At 40.1% G+C, this 23,105-nt stretch overlaps 1 protein-coding gene across 1 annotated transcript in view; it reads right to left on the reverse strand.

Moving 5' to 3' along the window:
• CTPS2 (CTP synthase 2) overlaps positions 1 to 17,536 on the reverse strand; it is a 128,701-nt gene extending 111,165 nt beyond the window's left edge. Inside the window, 4 exon segments of the mRNA XM_073227464.1 lie at positions 6,072 to 6,172; positions 7,815 to 7,985; positions 12,575 to 12,779; positions 17,080 to 17,536. Of these exon segments, the coding sequence (XP_073083565.1) occupies positions 6,072 to 6,172; positions 7,815 to 7,985; positions 12,575 to 12,740 (438 nt within the window). The 5' untranslated portion in view covers positions 12,741 to 12,779; positions 17,080 to 17,536.
• Between the last annotated feature and the right edge of the window lie 5,569 nt (positions 17,537 to 23,105).

Consider the following 23,105-nt stretch of genomic DNA (forward strand, 5'->3'; position numbering starts at 1 on the left):
GCCCACAGATCTCCCAATACAAGGGACCAAAGGAGGACAACACCAAGACATAAAATAATTAAAGTGGCAAAGATCAAGAACAAGGACAGAGTATTAAAATCAGCCAGAGAGAGAAAAAAGGTCACCTACAAAGGAAAACCCATCAGGCTATCATCAGACTTCTCAACAGAAACCTTACAGGCCAGAAGAGAAAGGCATGATATATTTAATGCAATGAAACAGAAGGGCCTAGAACCAAGAATACTGTATCCAGCACAATTATCATTTAAATATGAAGGGGGGATTAAACAATTCCCAGACAAACAAAATTGAGGGAATTTGCCTCCCACAAACCACCTCTACAGGATACTTTAAAGGGACTGGTCTAGATGGAAGCACTCCTAAGGCTAAATAGATGTCAACAGAGAAAATAAAATCACACCAAAGAAAGCAGACCAACCAAATACTAACTAAAGGCAAAAAAGAAAATCAGCTATCCACAAAAGCAGTCAAAGGAAACATAATAGAGTACAGAATAAAACACCCAAGATGTAAAGAATGGAGGAGGAGGAATAAGAAAAGGGAGGGAAATAAAGAATCATCAGACTGTGTTTATAATAGCTTACTAAGAGAGCTAAGTTAAACAGTTAGATAGTAAAGAAGCTACCCTTAAACCTTTGGTAACCATAAATTCAAAGCGTGCAATGCCAACAAGTACATATCTATCAGTAATTACCCTCAATGTAAATGGACTGAATGCACCAATCAAAAGACACAGAGGAATAGAATGGATAAAAAAGCAAGACCCATCTATATGCTGCTTACAAGAGACTCATCTCAAACCCAAAGACATACACAGACTAAAAGTCAAGGGATGGAAAAAGATACTTCACACAAACAATAGGGAGAAAAAAGCAGGTGTTGCAGTACTTGTATCAGACAAAATAGACTTCAAAACAAAGAAAGTAACAAGAGATAAAGAAGGACATTACCTAATGATAAAGGTGGCAGTCCAACAAGAGGTTATTACCATTATGAATATATATGCACCCAACACAGGAGCAACAACATATGTGAAACAAATACTAACAGAATTAAAGGAGGAAATAGAATACAATGCATTCATTTTAGGAGATTTCAACACACCACTCACTCCAAAGGACAGATCCACCAGATAGAAAATAAGTAAGGACACATAGGCACAGAACAACACATTAGAACAGATGGACTTAACAGACATCTATAGAACATTCCACCCAAAAGCAGCAGGATATACATTCTTCTCAAGTGCACAAGGAACACTTTCCAGAATACACCACAGCAAATTCAAAGAACCTCAGCAAATTCAAAAAGAATGAAATTCTACCAACCAACTTCTCAGATCACAAAGGCATAAAATGAGAAATAAATTGTACAAAGAAAACAAAAAGGCTGACAAACACATGGAGGCTTAACAACATGCTCCTAAATAATCAATGGATCAATGACCAAATTAAAACAGAGATCAAGCAATATATGGAGACAAATGACAACAACAGCACAGAGCCCCAACTTCTGTGGGATGCGGCGAAGGCAATCCTAAGAGGGAAGTATACTGCAATCCAGGCATATTTAAAGGAAGCACAATCCCAAATGAATAATCTAAAGTCACAATTATTGAAACAGGAAAAAGAAGAACAAATGAGGCCCAAAGTCAGCAGAAGGAGGGACATAATAAAGATCAGAGAAGAAATAAATAAAATTGGGAAGAATAAAACAATAGAAAAAATCAATGAAACCAAGAGCTGGTTCTTTGAGAAAATAAACAAAGTAGATAAAACCATAGCCAGACCTATTAAGAGAAAAAGAGAATCTACACCCATAAATAGAATCAGAAATGAGAAAGGAAAATCACAACAGACACCACAGAAATACAAAGAATTATTAGAGAATACTATGAAAAATTATATTCTAACAAGCTGGAAAACCTAGAAGAAATAGACAACTTCCTAGAAAAATACAACCTTCCAAGACTGACCAAGGAAGAAACACAAAATCTAAACAGATCAATTACCAGCAACGAAATTGAAGCGGTAATCAAAAAACTACCCAAGAACAAAACATCCAGGCCAGATGGATTCACCACTGAATTTTACCAGACATATAGAGAAGACATAATACCCATTCTCCTTAAAGTTTTCCAAAAAACACAAGAGGAAGGAAAACTTCCAAATTCATTCTATGAGGCCAGTATCACTCTAATACCAAAACCATGCAAAGACACCACAAAAAAAGAAAATTATAGACCAATATCCCTGATGAATGTAGATGCAAAAATACTCAACGAAATTTTAGCAAACCGAATTAAAATACATCAAGAGGATCATACACCATGACCAAGTGGGATTCATCTCAGGGATGCAAGGATGGTACAACATTCAAAAATCCATCAATATCATCCATTACATCAACAAAAAGAAGGACAAAAACCACATGATCATCTCCATAGATGCTGAAAAAGAATTCAACAAAATTCAACATCCATTCATGATAAAAACTCTCAACAAAATGGGTAGAGAGGGCAAGTACCTCAACATAATAAAGGCCATACATGACAAACCCACAGCCAACATCATACTTCACAGCAAGAAGCTGAAAGCTTTTCACCTAAGATTGGGAACAACACAGGGATGCTCACTCTCCCCACTATTATCAACATAGTACTTGGGGTCCTAGCCACACCAATTGGACAAAACAAAGAAATACAAAGGATCCAGATTGGTAAAGAAGAAGTCAAACTGTCACTCTTTGCAGATGATATGATATTGTACATAAAAAACCCTAAAGACTCCACTCTAAAACTACTAGAACTAATATCTGAAGTCAGCAGAGTTGCAGGATACAAAATTAATACACAGAAATCTGTTGCTTTTGTATATACCAATGATGAACTAACAGAAAGAGAAATCAGGAAAACAATTCCATTCACAATTACATCAAAAAGAATAAACTACCTAGGAATAAACCTAACCAAGGAAGTGAAAGTCCTATACTCTGAAAAATACAAGACACTCCTAAGAGAAATTAAAGACAACACTAACAAATGGAAATTCATCCCATGCCCTTGGCTAGGAAGGATTAATATTGTCAAAATGGCCATCCTGCCTAAAGCAATCTACAGATTCTATGCAATCCCTATCAAAATACCAAAAGCATTCTTCAATGAACTGGAACAAATAGTTCTAAAATTCATATGGAATCACAAAGACCCCAAATAGCCAAAGCAATCCTGAGAAGAAAGAATGAAGCAGGGAAGATCTCGCTTCCCAACTTCAAGCTCTACTACAAAGCCACAGTAATCAAGGCAATTTGGTACTGGCACAAGAACAGAGCCACAGACCAGTGGAACAGAATAGAGAGTGCAGATAAAAAAACTCAAACATATACGGTCAATTAATATATGATAAAGGAGCCATGGATACACAATGGGGAAATGACAGCCTCTTTAACAGCTGGTCCTGGCAAACCTCAACAGCTACATGTAAGAGAATGAAACTGGATCATTGTCTAACCCCATGTACAAAAGCAAATTCAAAATGGATCAAAGACCTGAATGTAGGTCATGAAATCATAAAAGTCTTAGAAAAAAATATAGGCAAAAATCTCTTGGACATAAACATGAGCAACTACTTCATGAACATATCTCCTTGGGCAAGGGAAACAAAAGCAGAAATGAACAAGTGGGACTATATCAAGCTGAAAAACTTCTGTACAGCAAAGGACACCATCAATAGAACAAAAAGGTACCCTACAGTATTGGAGAATATATTCATAAATGACAGATCCGAGAAAGGGCTGACATCTAAAATATATAAAGAGCTCACACGCCTCAACAAACAGAAAGCAAATAATTCAGTTAAAAAATGGGCAGAGGAGATGAACAGACAGTTCTCCAAAGAAGAAATTCAGATGGCCAACAGACACATGAAAAGATGCTCCACATCACTAGTCATCAGAGAAATGCAAATAAAAACCACAATGAGATATCACCTCACACCAGTAAGGATCGCCACCATCCAGAAGACAAACAACAACAAATGTTGGCGAGGTTGTGGAGAAAGGGGAACCCTCCTACACTGCTGGTGGGAATGTAAATTAGTTCAACCATTGTGAAAAGCAGTATGGAGGTTCCTCAAAAAGCTCAAAATAGAAATACCATTTGACCCAGGAATCCCACTTCTAGGAATTTACCCTAAGAATGCAGCAGCCCAGTTTGAAAACGACAGATGCACCCCTATGTTTATCGCAGCACTATTTACAATAGCCAAGAAATGGAAGCAACCTAAGTGTCCATCAGTAGATAAATGGATAAAGAGGTGGTACATATACACAATGGAATACTATTCAGGCATAACAAAGAACCAAATCCTACCATTTGCAACAACATGAATAGTGCTGGAGGATATTATGGTCAGTGAAGTAAGCGAGGCAGAGAAAGACAAGTATCAAATCATTTCACAGCCATAAGATGACATAAGAACAAAGAAAAAACTGGAGGAACAAAACAGCAGCAGACTCACAGAACCCAAGAATGGACTAACAGTTACCAATGGGAAAGGGACTGGGGAGGATGGGTGGGAAGGGAGGGATAAGGGGGATAAAAGGGGCATTACTATTAGCAGACATAATGTAGGGGGTGGGCACAGGGAGGGCTGTACAACACAGAGAAGACAGGTAGTGATTCTATAGCATCTTACTGTGGTGATGGGCAGTGACTGTAATGGGGTATGTCGGGGGAACTTGGTGATGGGGGGAGTCTAGTAACCATAATGTTGCTCATGTAATTGTAGATTAATGATAGCAAAATAAAAATAATAAATAAAAAATTACAAAGGAAGCATCCCCTCTTTCCTTGTCAATTGTGAAGGGAGAGAAATATGAAGGGAGAGAAATATGAAGGGAGAGAAAATTTTATACATTTATATTAAGTTTATCAGCTCTCCTATTATAGCAGTACAATATATAGTAAATATATGCTAGCATAGCACATTTAGGTTAAGTTTCCAGTTCTACTATTAACACAATTGCCCTTGTGGGTAGCAAAGTATCTGTCTGCTGACACTGATAATGATGACAGTAATAACAGCTAAGAGGTTTACTGAGCTCTTCCTAAATGCCAGGCATTGCCAAGTGCTTTTTCACATTTAATCCTCATTACAACACTGTTATTACCATTTTGCTATTATGGCAATATTACATTATTATCCTACTGTCATAGATGAATATATCGAAGCTGTGTGAAGTAATTTGCCAAAAGTCACACAGGCATCTTAATAATGGCAAATGATTTTTGAGCACTTGCTATAGAGCTGACACCATCCTAAGTGCTGATATGCTGACTTATTTAATCCTCAAACTTTTTTTTTTTTTGAGGCACAGAGAAGTTAAGCAAACTCACCTAAGGTCACTGAGCCGGTAAGTGACCCAGCTGGGCTATGAACCCAAGCAGTCTGGTTCCAGATTCTTAACCACTGAGCTATATACCACTTAGGGATCATGGCAGAAATTTGAATTTAGACAGTCTGCCTCTAGGAATCAAATTGTTCATTATTCTGCTGTCCTGCCTGGCAATTAGGTCAACTGACTTTTAGACAAGGAATACCTGCATGTTATTGTCAGTCTGCACATTGAGAGCAAAGCAAGCAGTGAACAAGTGGCAAGTTCAATACTATGTTCTTCCTTTAAACAGCTAATACTCTCTTTCCCCTCCAAATTACCTCTACCATCAGACTTCCTGTACTCACTCTCTCTCTACTTCCAAAGCAGTCTGCAAATATTTCTCAAATAGCATTCGCTAGAATGCAACTTATCTGTCTCCACATGCAGACGGCTGCACACCCACCAGGAGTAGTCACACTGTTTAATGCCAATCATGCATTCTGTCTTGTGACCACAAGAACAGGGACCATCTACGTGGTCTCCTGTTGTAATCCCACCTCCTAGCCTGTTGTCCAGCACACAGAAGGCCATCTGTACATATGTGTTACATGCATGAAGATCTGGTGTTTAAAAACCCAGAAAAGTATGTTTATAAAGAAAAGTTCCATGCTTGCCTCAATGATACATATTTGGGGCTCTTCGTTATTACTGTCCACAGGCACCAGGGCTTGATTCATAACCCACTCCTGGATAGCATCGGTAACATGAGGGACAACTGTAGAGAGAAGTAATAATTAGCACAAAAGATCATTTCACGGTCACGGTCATCAGAAAGGAAGGTATTAGTGTCTTTAGACCTCCCAAACAACCTGAAAGCCACCTGGTAAATTAGACAAGCTACATTCCTCATGTTATTATCCACATCACTGAAATTAATACTATAGAAACAATATAGGTTTAGTCCTTTAAACTTTATGCCATTTCTCTTAAAACCAACCAACCACAGAAAACAAGCAACAGAAAGCATAAATGCCATCTTCAATGCAACTAGAAAATGCTTATAATGCCAACTAAAAATTGCTGAATGCTGGACTCCAAGAGGAAGAAGGACACAGAGTGGTCCAGCCCTGCAGGTCCTGGGCAGCCCACCAGCCAGTGGGGAGGATCCACTCAGGGTGTAGATGAGGCCTGCATGCTGACCAGGGGCCTAAGGCTGCTAATGGCAGCCAAAGAGGCCAAAAGATGACATCCCACAAATTTATGAGACCCAGGGGTCCCTGAATGGTAAGCAGCCCAGCAGCTGTTGGGCTCAGCTGAAGAGACAAAGCAGTGACATCCTCAAGGGGGCGTGAGGCCTTGGTGCAGCTAACTAACCTAATGTGATACACAAAGCAGGAACATTGGCCTCTGGGAAGCTGAGGCGAAGCAGCATCTGTCACCTACCCTGCTGCACACCTGCTTCTCCCTCAAGGCGGGAAAAAGTGATCTCTGTTTGATGCATTTGCGACAACCCATGGCCACGCATGCCAGACTAGCCCCTTTCCAGGCAGTACAAGGATCAGGGGTCACAGCCCAGGCCCCAGAAATGGGGCACTGCCCTCTCCCCTACATTGGGACGTGGCAGGTATGAGCCAGCAGCTCACCCTCCCATAGGACTCCCAAGACCTACACTTGGGGGCAAACTGTTAGCACAATTGTAGCTGAGATCTGTGCCACACTGTCCAGTTTCAGCAATAACATAGTCTCTCTTCTGATCTACATCTGTCTGACGCCTTGATCTACTTCTCAGCTAGTTCCAACATGAAAGTGCCTTAAAAGGGATGAGCAATTATCACCTACGATGTAGGAATGTATGAATACAAGACTTCCTGGGAGTGGGGGGGGGGGGTCTCTTCTAAAACAAAAGAGAATCACCCCACTCAGGGAAGGGTTGGTGAAAAAAGCCAGGCCAGGCCAGGCCGCCTGCCACTGCAGTTCCATCCTCCAGTCCCTCCCCAGTGCTGCCTTTCTGCAAAGGGGAGTAACTGTCATCCATGCAAAGATACAAGAAAAAGGAGAGAAAGAACATATTAAAAGAGACAAAAAATAGACTCCAAAAAAATCGACACCCCCAATCAGGTAAAAATGATTAATAAATGGCTCTCAAAGGATTTTATAAATAAAAGCTGAAGAGAGGCAGTCAGACAGACATATAAACTAAGAGAAACAATGACATCAGTCAAAAAGAAAAAGACTGAGGAAAATAAAATCAGCAAAATAGAGGATGAATGTGACACCCTTGCACAAAAGGAAAGGGAGAGAGTGCAGAGACTTGAACAGGACAAGGACTTGTGGAGCTCAGGGACCATGTTCACCTCTAGTTTCAACAGAGTGTGGGTGCTCAGCACATGGGGCTCCCTGTTTGTGGAATGTAATACCTTGTACGGTTTTCCCCAGATAATCGCCATGCCTCTCTTTATTGATCACATGCTGATATATCTTCCCAGTGGTGATGTTGTTGTTCTTATAAAGATTAATATCCAGGAACCTTTCATAATTACCAAGGTCTAAATCAACTTCTCCACCATCATTTAAGACAAACACTTCACCTAGGATAAAAAGGCAATGTAAAAATTAAAAATTTGCTTCCAGATTATTTTTAAAAGATGAACACATTATACATACTATTTTTTTTATTGAAGTATCATTGATAAACAATGTTTTATTGGTTTCAAGTATACAACATAGTGGTTCAACAGTTTCTGATATTATTAAATCCTCACCCCACTAGTGCGGTTACTATCTGTCACCATAGGAAGATATTACAGAATCACTGGCTATATTCTCCATGCTAGACTACCATCCCCGTAACCAACTTACTTATGACTGAGAATTTCTGTGCCCTATTATCCCCCTCATCCTCCACCCCAACGCCTCCCCATTGGTAACCACCAGTCACTCTGATGCCCACATTATATTAAAGAGCTGGTAGAAGACTAATTTAAAAGCTATATTCTATCACCATTTCCTTATTTTGATGGGGAAATTAAACAATTCAATTCTACCCATGAAAATGCACCAGAAAAATTCTGGTATCCAATTATGGTATTTTTTTAGGTGCTTCCTGAAATTCTGTCTTCAAGATTTACCTTTTCCAAACTTGTCATGTATCACATGAAAAAGGGACTTTTTAAAACAGCAATTTAAAACACAAATAGCAACTTGCTTCAAAGCATCAGTAACCTGCACTCTGGAATTGGTGTAAGAAACTTTTAATTGATTCCCATTTGGGTTAAAGCCAACATTAGACAGCAGATGAAAGCAGGGTCCCCACCAGCTCAGGGGGCAACTGGGTGAAAGTGAGGGGAGAAGCCTGTGTAAGCAAGAAGCCACCCACACAACCACACCGTGAAAAGGGACAGAGATGAAGACAATCACCCAGGAGCACCTGCACTGACTACTGGGCATGTCCCTTGGTGTCTAGTGTCACTTAAGCGTATCGACTAGGAGTCCAAGTTTTAAAGCCACATTGTAAGAACTGAACCTCTCCCTGAAATTCTATCATTTACACCTACTTTGAGACGTTCATAACAAAAAATGAAAGTTGCCTAGCTTATGAACCTGATCAGAAATCTTTTTTTTTAAGTTTTTATTTATTTTTTATTCATTTATTTTTTTACAGAAATCTTTTATATCCTCACTTATGTCTCCTTTATAAGGTACCTAGTGTGATCAGGAAGATCTCTAACTTTTAAGAACAAGGGAGCAAATTGACAAAGCTGCAATATTTTCATATTTCCCATATTCCATTTGCAGTTCAAACCCCAAGTTGTCATGTCAATCGGGAATCACCAATCTACGGAATCACCAATCGTTTTTGCTTTGATCATCCCAACCTCTGACAAATAACAGAACATCTCTAAAATCTCTTTAGGTAATTTGGACTAAATCCAGTTTAGTAATACTCCAGGTATATGGCAAAGAGGGCAAAGATCTTGACATTTTCAATTCCTAAGATTTTAAAAGTATGTACACACTATGTTCCTAGAAAAGAAAAACTAGATGACAAGCCTTCAAAGCAGTTTTTTAGATCTAATGCACTTGTAACAAAAATTCCAACAGATTTTTTTTTAACTTGACAGTGACACTAAAGTTAATCGGGAAGAAAATAGGTGTGATTATCAAAACAAAACACAGAAAAAGCAAATAATAACAAAGCCCTTATAACGAATAATAGTGAATAAAGGAAGATTGAAATACATATACATATATATATTTCAGTATATACAAATACGGAACAAGAAAACATCAACATATACACAAACCAAAATGTCCAAGAAGCTCCTTATTATATAAAGAAATTTAATATATGACTTAAAAATGAGAAAAACCAAGGGTATTATCACAAATCAATGCAGATAAAAGACTCAGATAAACTTCAAAGAAATGTGTGCAATCCTTATGAAGAAAACTTTAAAACCTTACTTCAGAGACATAAGAGAAGGTATGAATAAAATGAAAGCCATTTATAATGTTCCCGAATGGCCCAGTCAACATTTTTGGTGTTTGATTATTCCCCAGATTAACTTATAAATTTAAAGAAATCTTTGTCAAAAAACTCCAATGTGATTTCTTATAAAGTTTGATAAAATGATCCCTAAATTAATCTTGAAAACAACAAATATTTTGATGTCAAAAAAAAGAAGGAACGAGACAAGCTCTGACCTCTTTGTTAAGAAAAGGCTGCAGCTATTAAAATGTCAGGCAGGAAGAAACAAAGATATCCAGAACAGAGCAAAAAGACAGACTTCAGCATGGACAGAAATTCAGTGTATAGTAAAAGGTGGTATTTTAAGTCAGCAGAAAAAGGATGAAATCTTTGATAAATGCCATTAGGAATAGTTGGCTAATCAGAAAAAAATTTGGAAAAGTTGTTACATCCTCGCCTCATGCCAAATTAATTCCCAGATGTTGTAACAATGTTAAAGTAAAAGCAAATGAAATTATAAAAGTGCCAGAAGAAAATACAGATGAATATTTAAATATTCCTGGGGCAGAGAAGTCCAAGGCAACATCAAAGGCAGAAACCATAAAGGCAACAGTTGATGCATTTAATCACACAAATGGTAAACTGAAATTTATCAGCAACTTAGAAGTATTAGAGCAAATTTCACACATACATAAAGTAAAAATGAATGCATGTGATATGATATATGTTAACATACTTTACGTAAAGTGTTCTTGAAAATCATTTTTAAAAAGCCAGAGGAAAACTGGCCTAACACATGGCAATAGTCAATTTTGCTACATACCAAACAAACCTACAATCTCAACAACTTACAAGACATTGACTGACTTCTCCCTCATGTGACATGGGGTCCGTGGGTCCGCTGTGCATCAGCTCGATGTCTTCTCATTCCAGGACCCAGGCTGAAGGAGAATTCCCTGCATGGAGCAGGCAGTTCTCAAGGCAGCGGGCAGAAGTACAAGAGAGACGAGCCAAATCGTGCCACTGCACTGAGAATTTCTGCTTCAGCAAGACATATGTTATCTTCACTAATATCCCATATGGCAAAACAAATCACATGACCAAATTAGGCGACCAACCTCTCCGGTATGCCCAGGACTAATACAGTTCTCAGGATGTGGGCCTTTCCCTTTCAAAACCAGAGACGTTCCAAACAAACCAGGACAAGTTTGCCATCCTACGTGGCACAAGTCCAAAGTCAACACGGTAGGGAAATTTACTCCCCAGAAGGAATTGGGTGACAATTTCAAACAAAAATACAATCTACTACAGACTTAAGTCATTCCACAGACAAAATGAAAATCAAAGGAATCTAAATTAGAACAATGAGATACACTTTTTTTGTTTTTGGTTTACTCTCAGGTTAGCAAAATTTTAAAAGAGTAATATTCAGCAAGGGTATAAAAAAAAGGCCTTCTTTATACACTGTTGATGAGGCTATAAACTGGTGCAGATCTATAAGCCTTATCAGAAAATTATTGGAGACAAGATGGACATTGGAATCTGGAATTCTTCACACTTTGGAAAGGTAACATAGAACACTTTCCATATATTTGAGCACACGCCAAAAGCAAACACATTCCAAGGGGAATAAAGACTAGAAATAGCCACAGCTTTATGAAGACTTTTCAATTGTCAAAACTTTCGTAAAAAGGCTGTAATAATCACAAGTGCAGAATTTTTAATTTTCAGAACTTTCTGGATTTTAGAATTATAGATAAAGGATCATGAACCTAAACAACTTTGGCACTATGCTTTATGGGTGAAAAACCTGAAAAACATACCACTCATCGAATCAGAAGTTCTGCACTTAGGCATTTATGTTTTAAAAATATATACATTTTAAAGATTTCCATCACAGTGTTGTTTATAATATCGACAAACTGAAAATTATTTCCTATTATTGAACAGATTCTGTGTAGCCTTTATGAGTATAGAATATATAAAAATGTCCACAGTACATTGTTCTAAAACTTAGATTAAAAAATAGTGACTGTTAAGATTCAATTCACTGAACATTCACAAATAAGCAAACCTAAGCTACGCCGTTAGAACATGAGATAGTGGTTTACCTTGGTGGTTTCAGGTAGGGAGACTGGAAAAGTCATATGGGGGGGGTTTCTGTTTCTTGATCTGGGAGCTGGTTACACAATATTTTCATTTCATCAAGTGATATGATTTATGTACTTTCCTGCTTATGTATAAAAGGTTTTAAAAAGTATATAAGGGCTAATGGCTGTTGAAAAACTACTGCATACATCAAAATGTCAACATTAACGATAGTTATCCCAAGTGGTGGGAAACGGATGATTTTTATTTTCTTCATGCCATCCTATATTGTCATTATATTCTATATTGTCTGAATTTTTATCTTAACAATGAAATGTTAAAAGAAATATATTACCTTTATGATAAAATAAAACAAAACAGAATCTGTATTGCAAAAGGTACAATGAAAATGGTATCCTCACGCAGTTTTCCAAAAGGGTGGAATAATTTGGAATGTCCCAGCAATCTGAAAAATGTGTCAATGACCATGAGAACATTCACATATTTATAACGTCTGATCCAGCAACTCTACTTCCGGAACTCTATCCTCAGTACCAAAATACGAGAAAGATGTGCTTAACCCAGTGCTTTATAAAGGGAAGAAGTGGTTCTCTTTCATACCGTGCTCATAAGGGGAAAAAGTGCCTGCGTCGATGTTAATATAGGGGTCGATTTTGATGGCAGTAACTTGGAGTACACATGACTTTAGAATCATCCCAATGCTGCTGGCGATGATCCCTTTACCGACGCCAGAGATAACCCCCCCAGTGACCAGGATGTACTTCATTGGCAGAGGAGTGACTGGGTACCAGCACCCAGATATAATCTGAAAGATAATAAAATTCAGGGTAAGGGAAAAGAAACATTTTCTCAAACCAGTATAAAGCAGAAAGTTTGTTATGATTATGAAATACCCAAATTTCAAAAGCACACAGCGTTTTTCTACCTATTTTCTAAATATTTGAAACTTTTAAAAGAAATTCTTTTTTTTCCAGGTTTTTCCCTTTTGTCTATATGCAGGAAGCTGTGGATAGTTTCTACAAGCAAAGTGGCTGGCTCCATTGCCCTGATTTTCCATTTACCCCAACTCTGCCATGTGACATTCTTCATCATGAGAAACAAAATTTCTCCGGGATTCAGAGGCATGGTGAAATGTTTATAGGATCAGGCCCTGGAGTCAGACAGATCTGTACAAGCTGTTCCAGGGCAAGGTATTAATCCTTTCTGTGCCTGTTTCTTCATCCGTAAAATGGGACAGAAACTACCAGTGCCTTAAAATATCATCAGGTACTAAAACAAAATTAGCTATCAAACCATGAAAAGACATGGAGGAACCTGATATGAATATTACTAAGTGAAAGAGGTCAGTCTCAGAAAGCTACATACCACATGATTCCAACTATTTGACATGGCAAAACTACAGAGACAGTGAAAGATCAGTGGTTGCCAGGAATTGGGGGGGGAGGGATGAATAGGTGGAGCACAAAGGGTTTTTAGAGCAGCAAAGCTATTCTGTATGATGCTATAATGGTGAATCATTTGTCCAAATCCACAGAAGGATAGCAGCAGGAGTGAACTCTAATGTAACCTATGGACTTTGGATAATGATGATGTGTCAATGGAGGTTCATTGACTGCTTAACAAGTGCACCACTCTAGTTGGGGATGTTGACAGCAGAAGAGGCTGTGCATGTGGGGGAAGTATATGGGAACTGAGAGTGCTTTCTGCTCAGTTTTGCCATGAACCTAAAATTGCTCTAAAAAACAAAGTCTACTTTTTAAAAAATCAGTATTCAAATATGCCACCATAAAAAAAAAATCTGAGGTGGTTGTAACGATTAAATGAGCTAAGGTATAACAAATCAGAGGTCAGCAAACTAGGCCCACAAGTCACATCCGGCCCACTGTCTGCTTCTGTAAGGCCCCAAAGCCAAGAGTAGTTTTTACATTTTTAACTAACTGAGAAAAGATCAAAAAATTTTCATGACATGGTAAAGTGGTATGAAACTCAACTTCAGTGTCCATTGCAGATTGTGGCCATTCCTGCCACGATGGCAAAGCTGAGAAGCTGTGAAAGCAGGGAACTCTGGCCCACAAAGCTGAAATATCTGTTATCTGGCCTTTGACAAAAAATGTTTGCTGCTGCCTAGTACAGAGGGAGTCCAAATCAACCCCTACATTAACATAGAGTAAGAACTTAATAATAGCTATTAACATCACTATTAATAACAATAAATGTACACTCCTTAACCAAACATCCTGAACACTGAATCTATTTCCTAAGCCATCAGTTTTACCATGCAGAAATACTCAAGCAGGAAGAAAAGAAAATATTATGTCATAAGGAAATTTTATTTCACTTTTCTGCTGCTGTCCAATCAACCCCTTTTCTTTTTAGAGGCAGACAGGAAGCCCAATAGCTACTTGGTTTTCCTTATTTTATTTTAAATACTACTATTTTTTCCCTTGAGCATGTGCAGGGGCCTTCCATTTCACCCTTGCCATTTCACCATGCAAATGAAAGTAGATCTTACAGTATTGTTTGCGTAGCCTTGGCAGGCAGGCAAGTAGGCAGTGGAGTAAAACCACTGACAACAAATCACAACTGCAAAAACACAGAGTAACGAACAAAAGCTAGTAACTATAAATTCCACTTTCTATCATAATTCACAAATTTTTTAAATACTTGGAAATTAAGCAAAAATGCCATCAGGTGGGAATAATTTCAGTTACCCATTTATCTTATTTGTCTGTTCTCCTCGAAGGAGTACCCATTCTGATTTTGTAGTTTCCTTTACTTTCAAAACAAACTACCTTAACTTAAAGGTGTAGAGTTATCTCACTCAGAGCTGTGAGTTCAGTTTGAACCAGCCAGCCATGGTCAGGGTGAGTAAACCAAAACCATCGAAAACATACATGTCCCATCCCAATCGGCTTCCCTAAGTCCCCAGGCCTGCCTTTCTCTACATGCTACAGTTGATCACATTCAATGCCATCATTCCTCTTCACAAGCTAGCTGGCTATCCACTCACCCAATATAGCCTAAAGGATTCTCAATCCAAACCCAGAATGCACCTCCTGTAGATCAAAAACATATCTGAATCCTCATCTTTCCACTCCTACTGGCCCAGGTATCGTTATAAGGGCGATTTCTTCACAGCCCTCATGTCTCCATCCCACTGTTGATTTTTTCAATTTTGATAAGTGCCCTTCCTCTGGAGTCAGACAGCCTGGGTTCAAATGCTGACTCTGTCACTTAAAGCTATGACCCCGGGCAACTTCTTCGATTTTTCTAAGCCTCGATTTTTCTCCACCTGTGCAGTACACAGAGCTAGTAACAGCGCCTGCCTTATTGAGGTGTGTGGCCATTTACAAAGACAGGGCCCAAATGCTAAATGAAAATTAGCTGTTATCATTTTTCAGAGCCGTCTATTCGCTGCAATCAATTCACAAATGTTTACTGAATGTCTACTATATGCTTGTTCCCCCATCCTGGGGATATGGGGGTGATCAAAAAGTCAAGGTCCCTGCCCCCTTTGACTTTACCTTTCATGTGGGATTAAGGGGCAAATGAACGCTGCTATAACTGAACCTTATTCTGGCACTGTCACACTTAAAATACCTTCCCAGTTGTAAAAGGTATCAAAACCAAAAAACACCATAGAAAAGTGTATTCATGTGAAGTCACATTATGTGGTTGCCAAAAAAAGTGAGAATTTTTCACAGAAGACAAGCTCATGGTACATGAAAAAAAAGCATGATATAAAATCAAATATAATATCCTCTTGACTATGTTTTTTAAATTAAGACCGTTCAAAAGTACACCAAAATACTGTTTTAATATACTTAGGTGGTTGGGCTGTAGGCAATTACTAGTTTCCTATATTTTCAAAAGCATAATATACCTTTTTTAAGCACATCAGATATTTACAAAATCCTTCTCGAAAATGTAACTTAATACCAAGGAGACACCTAGTCCTTCCTACCTCTTTAAAGGAAACAAGTTGATTTGAAGCAGTTTTAAAACTGCAGGAAAAGGCAGGGTCTTCAAGATACTTCCTTGAATTGGGATGTTTTTTCTCATGTGAACACTTAAGTTTTCATTTACTTTAACATGCAGTAAGGAGAACCAGTTGTAAACTAGGAGTGTGTAGGGCTGCACTGTATGCTGTCCAATAAAAACATAACATGAGCCACGTGTAATTTTAAATTTTCAAGTAGCCATATTAAAAATTTAAAATAAACAGATGCAGTTAATTTTAATCTTATTTAACCCAATGTATCTAAAATACTATTTTGACACATAATCGATGTAAGAATTCATTAGTGAGATATTTTATCCTTTTCTTCTTTTCTGTTCAAAGTCTTCTGAAATAAGATGTGTGTACTTACAACACCTCGCAATTCAGATTCGCCACATTTCCAATGGCTGCCACCCTAGGCAGTGCAGGCCTAGAGCAACTAAAAACATCAGAAACACCAAGAGACACCTTCTCAATGATAGCCATTAAAAAAAAATGTTAGTCAAATTTAAAGAGTACTTACTTAACGATCCCGTTTTATTACGTTCTACAACAGACAAAAAACTAAGTTATGCTGTAAGTCAAGGGGTGAGGGATTGTAGCTGGACTGGGAAGAGGCACGAGGAAACTTTCTGGAGTGATGAAAAATGGTCTATGTGCACGCTGGCGTAGTGCTTACGCAGCTATATAATTTCTCAAATCCCGGGTCTGCAAACTCAAAACAGGGGCATTTTATTGTATGTAAATTACACACCAAATCTGTAAAAACTATTGCACAAGTAAAGCTATTTCGTAGCGGCAGCACACTTGGACACAATACGCCCTAACCAGCTATTTGGGGGGATATGCGAGGGTCGCTGTTTAACGAGTGCATTGGGCGGGGAAGGAGACAGGCCATTTCACGTGGCGCGGAGATTGACTTCCGCCAACGCCATCTCGGAGCTCTCAGGGCTCCGGAGGCCAGAATGGGGCTGGGGGCGCGGCGAGGGGCGGGGGGAAGCGCACCCCGGGAACGCGACGCTCCCGACCCCGGCTGGCGGGGCGCCGCAGGGCGGGCCCCGAAGGCACTGGGCACGGGCGGGGCGCCCCCGCCCCAGCGCCCCACCTGTCTGCTGTCCGCCCGCGGTCTGCGGGCGCCGGGTGTGGGCGCGCGCCCGGCTGCGGCTGGTCTCGGGCTCCGGGCCGGCACCGCCCGGGAGAGGACAAAGGCGCCGGGGCTGGGTGCGCGGAGGCCGTCGGCACGAGCGGCTAGTTACCAGCGAAGTGGCGGTGGAGCCAGGAAGTTGGCGGGTGGAGACGGCGGACTCCGCCCCACGGCCGGCCGGCGCTCACCTGTCGGGCTGGGGAGGAGCCGCTAGGGGTGTCCTTAGTCGCAACCGGGTCCTTCCCGCCGCCCCACCTTTCCCTCTCTAGCTGCTGCTGCCCCCGCTGATTGACTCTGATGAACTTGGGGTTTGCACCCGCGTTTGCGCACTGCTCCCAAACAGGCGCCGATAAAGTGGCTCCTCGGGCACAGACAGCTTCCCTCCACCCTCCGCCCTAGGTGCATTTGGCTCAGCCCGGGGACTGCACCTCCCCTCCGTGGCTCGCTTAGCAAAGGCACCTCGGGCACGCGGGTGACTGCCACGCTCCTGGCAGGACCCTTGCTTGGACCCTCCCGTCCAGAGCTTACCACTGTAAAGAACTTCACTCTGTCACAAATGTTTGTGGGTCCCCTGCTGTGCTCCAGGAACTGCAGGCTTGCTGGGGAGAGGACAAAAATAAAAAACGATTCCGGCCTGTGAGGGGCGGCTCACAGGCTGGGGGGAGAACTACTTGTGTATCCGAATCACTAAGGTTCCTAGAACAATACACGCGTAGCAAAAAAAAATTGCGGGAGTGCAGGGCAGGTGGAGGACAATCGGGCCTTCAGAAGAATTTTTTTTTCTAACTTTAAGCTTCTATTTTTTTTTGTACCATTAATATACAATTTCATGAGCAACACTGTGGTTACTAAATTCCCCCCATTATCAAGTCCCCTTCACATACCCCATTAGTCACTGTCCAGCGTAGTAAGACGCTATAGAATCACTGCTTGTCTTCTCTGTATACACTTCCTGCCTTTCCCGTGGCCCCACCCCCCCACCTGCTACATACTGTCTGCTAATCGTAATGCCCCTTTTTCCCGCCCATCCTCCCCAGTACCTTTCCCTTTGGTAACTGTTAGTCCGTTTGTGGGTTCTGTGAGTTGGCTGCTGTTTCGCTCCTTCAGTTTTTTTCTTTGTTCTTATACTCCACAGATGAGTGAAATCATTTGATACTTGTCTTTCTCCGCCTGGTTTATTTCACTGAGCATAATACTGATGCCGGCGTTCTTGTTCACGAAGCTGAAGAATGACCTTCACAAACACTCAAGGTGGAAGAGCAAGGAACAGGCTTTTATTTAGAAATAAAGTAAAAGGACAGAGCGCGCAACTCACGCAAGGACGGGACAAGAGAGTCCATAGTGGTGCGTTGACCAGGGGGTTTTATAGGCAGTTGAGGATTTTTCGAAAACGTGAAAAAAGCTTTGGGGTGTGGACTTATTAAGTGGTCCCCAGATATTTACAATTAACTTGATACAAGTAACCTCCTGCTCTGTTGATTTCTCCCTGAGATACCAGCATCTTGGTCTGGGGGCATATGAAACAAGGCCACCTGCTCAGCCTGACCCCAAGGTGGGCTGAGGCATGTTTGCTAAAGAGTAAGTTAAGTGCAGTCTTATCTTTAAGGTGGAACCCTTCTTGCCTTTTACTGTGTTATGGCTGGGCCTGCAGCTAAATTAGTTTGCCCAGTTTGCAAAATCACCTCGTTAGATCTGAAGGAGGAAAGACAGCACATAGGCCTGGGCCTTTAAACATGTTGAAGTGAATCTTACACATGATTATAAATGATTAGCATAAAATAAACATGTGCTACTCTTCTTTATCTGGGGTATATTAACTGATCTCACTGAAAAATGACTCTAGAGATGAAGATTTAACCCAGAGTTTTAGTAGGGGGTTTCCTTGCATGCGGTTACATTGCTCTGACTGCAAATATACTGCCTTGCTTTTTCCTACTCTGACTACACCCACGGTCCCTGTCTCAATACCCTCTAGCTCCATCCATGTTGTTGCAAATGGTAGGATTTGTTTCACCAGTGACGTGGTTTTTTTTTCTGTTAACTTTAAACTTGTACTTTTTTGGTATCATTAATGTACAATTACATGAGCAACATTGTGGTTACTAAATTCCTCCCATTATCAAGTCCCTACCACATACCCCATTATAGTCACTGTCCAGCGTAGTAAGATGCTATAGAGTCACTACTTGTCTTCTCTGTGCTATACTGCCTTCCCCGCGCCCTGCCTCTATATTATGTGTGCTAATCTTAATGCCCCATTTTTGCCCTTATCCCTCCCTTCCCACCCATCCTCCCCAGTCCCTTTCCCTTTGGTAACTGTGAGTCCTTTCTTGGGTTCTGTGAGTCTGCTGCGGTTTTGTTCCTTCAGTTTTTTTCTTTGTTCTTATACTCCACAGATGAGTGAAATCATTTGGTACTTGTCTTTCTCCGCCTGGCTTATTTCACTGAGCATAATACTCTCTAGCTCCATCCATGTTGTTGCAAATGGTAGGATTTGTTTTCTTCTTATGGCTGAATAATATTCCATTGTGTATATGTACCACCTCTTCTTTATCCATTCATCTACTGATGGATGCTTAGGTTGCTTCCATTTCTTGGCTATTGCAAATAGTGCTGCGATAAACATAGGGGTGCATATGTCTTTTTCAAACTGGGCTGCTGCATTCTTAGGGTAAATTCCTAGGAGTGGAATTCCTGGGTCAAATGATATTTCTATTTTGACTTTTTTGAGGAACCTCCATACTGCTTTCCACAATGGTTGAACTAATTTACATTCCCACAAGCAGTGTAGGAGGGTTCTCCTTTCTCCACATCCTTGCCAACATTTGTTCACCAGTGACTTTTAAAGAGAATTTGGAAGATGACTGGTGCTGGGAAAAGACACAATAAGTTAATAAGGCCAAGGGGAGAACATATACAAGCCACTAAAGGAGACAGGATCTAACTATGAGCAACAGAAAGGTTTGGAGTTGAGGTGGAAAGGTTAGCAAAGTGGTGAAAATTTAGAATAACCAGTGTGTGTCACTAGAGTGCCAAGTTAGACAAGAGTCATTGAAGATCCAGGGGAGTTTGGAAGCTATAGTTGTGTAATGATGGCCAGCTTTAATTTTGCAAGATGTCTATAGATATCTAAATATGTATATTTATGATAAAACAGGAATTTTCTGATTGACCAGAGTAGGACAAGAGCAAGGAAGGTGAAGGCACAGAAAGAATGTGATTGTAGTAAAGCACCAAGGTCTAGTCCACAGAGGAAAGGACCGTATCAGCAGGAGCTGATAGGATCAGAAAGAGAAAAGAGACTCCCCAAAAGACAAGGGTCTATGGAATAAGGGACCTGACCTGTTGTCACCACAGTCAGTGTTGGCATTGCAGATATCAAGGGGAAGCTATTTCTGAAGATGATATAGTTTACACTCTGACTGTGAAAACAGATCAAGTTATATGGGTGTAAATCCTGGGAGAGGAAATCCCGGGGCAAAATAACCTCTTAAAACCGAAATAAGTCAAAGGGGGGAATAAAGTTTAAAGCCCGTTTATTGCTTACAAACTGCAGTCCATCGCTGTCTCTCTCCCCCAGCTCTGGAAGAAGCAAGCAAGCAAGCAAGCCCCTCCCCTTAACCTCTCAGGTTCAGACACGCCCTCGGTTGCCCAGGTAATTACCCATTGACATGGAGATGAGCTTCTCTCCACCCCTGAGGATATGCAATGAACCAAAGCCAGGCGAGATATTCTGGAAATGTTACAATTTTACCCACAATGGGCGGGCGTCACTGGAAGTGGGTCTGGCATCTACCAGGCCAGTGTGTGGAACATCGGGGTCCCGAAAGGATGGTAGAACTTGAAGCAGTTAGTTGAGGCTGAGGAACCAAGTCTTCAATGAATGTGGAGGAGCAACCCCAAAGCTACTAGATGGCAACCACAAGGATGGGTAGAGGGGTATGTGGCAAAATGAGTTTCAAAACACAAGGGAGTTTCACCCCACCAAGGATGGCAAGGCAGTGTTGAGGAAGAAGCAACAAGGAGCTGGGGTAGCAATGCCAGCTTCTTGGAAAATGAGCAGAGTCTGCACTCAGCAGGAACTACAGGGGAGACCCAAGTCTCTGAGAAGGCCAAGAAATCATTTTAAAGGAGGGAACACTTTGTGAAAAGGTTAGAGGCAGAGAGGAGTTTGTTAGGAAACAAGTCTTCTAGAATCCAGGAGAAAGGATGCTTGTGAAAGAGGTTGGCATTGATGGACATACTTAATACCTGCCATACATTTAAGATTCCCAGCCACATTTCAGCACTTCATTTCCTTTATACAGCCAGGGCAGCTGTTATGACCCCGTTTTTTTTTTTTTTTTTTTTTCAAACTAGACTTTTTATTTGTGTAATTAAAATAATAACAAACGAGAGCATTAGTACGTATGGTTGAGGGTATGACCCCCTTTTTATAATGAAGAATCTGAGGCTTCGGGATGTGAAGTCCTGTTAACCAAAGGTACCTTCATTAATACGTGTAGCAAAGCTGAGAACAGACTTCACCACGGCATGCAGGGCCTTGTTCTTATCTCATTCTATTAATCTGCAAGGCTAACAGATTAAAGATATTTTATAAATACAAAGGGAGAATTATGATAACTATTGTACTATTAATAAAATAGCGAAAATGGGAGAAAAATTTAAGCAGAAAAACAAATTTGGTAACAGGATTCAGATTGACTGATTTGCGTGGGACAAGAATATGTCCACATTCACGTGTTTATTCACAGCCTACAACTAGCATAGCACTGAGGATAAAAAAGAGATGAAAAAGAAGTCCATCATTAAGTTGATTGCTTGGGTTCTTTTACAGTCTTTTAGTTTGAAGAATTCTACCTTTCAGAACAGTTGAAAAGCTGTCTGTCCCCTGGGAAACACAGCCTTCACTGAGGTTTAAGGCGCTCCTCCGAGACAAAGCAAAAGTAAGGCTGAATGAGCTGGCCCTCTTGAAAGGGCCAATACTATATTCCTTTTGCAGGTGAAGAAATTTGAAGAGCAGAAAGGACAAGTAATTAATCAAAGTTATTCACCTATTAGATGGTAGAGTTAGAACCCCTTCCTAGACTTCTAAGTGAAATTCCAGTTCATTCTAATCACACTTAAACCAAATATCCTTCTTCTGGAAAGTGTTCGCCAATTCCAAGTTCTCACTGACTTAAGAAATTCTAGAAAGGGATTGGTCCTGAGATGCCTCCTGACTTTCAAAGCTGAATCAATACCCAGACTCTAAAAACACGTTGGAATGTCATTGATGCCACTGAATTGTACACTTAAAAATAGTTAAAATGACAAATTCTATTTTATATATATTTTACTACAATTTGTTAAATTGATAATGTAATATTCCAAAAGCCATTGAATCGTACATTTTAAGCAGGTTAATTGCATGGTATGTGAATTTTATCTCAATAAAACTGTTCTGGAAAAAAAATAACAGGTTGGGATTGTTAAGCTTAAGTCCCAAATCTGAATTGTAAATATACCTCAGGATGGAAAACTGGACAGAAGGGAAATCAGAATGGTAATCTGTCTCCTACATGCTCACGCAGGTCACTGGAAGCTACTCTTCTAAAAATGGTGGGAGGAGGAATAATGGGTGTTTTTTTGCCAACAGATTGCTTGAGACTGTGCTTGGGAAGTAAGTTTGTGAATGCCATACTCTGAAGGGGTAGTTTTCACTTGGCCAGTTTTTCTGGTTCATTTTACATGTTTGTTATGGAAAAAGTTAAATATATAGAAAAGCAGACATAAAAGTATAACCACCCAGCCTCAACAATTATCAACCCATGGCCATGCTTATTTCATCTATATCCCCACCCATTTCCCCCAATCCTGTATTAACTTGAAGCAAATACTAGACATCCTATCATTTCATTAGTAAATATTTCAGTGTGACTCTTTAAAAAATAAGAACTTCAAAACACAAAAAGTGAACAATTCTTATGTCCATCAACACAAGTGGA

This window comes from Manis javanica, chromosome X (genome assembly GCF_040802235.1).
Source record: "Manis javanica isolate MJ-LG chromosome X, MJ_LKY, whole genome shotgun sequence".
NCBI lineage: Eukaryota > Metazoa > Chordata > Mammalia > Pholidota > Manidae > Manis > Manis javanica.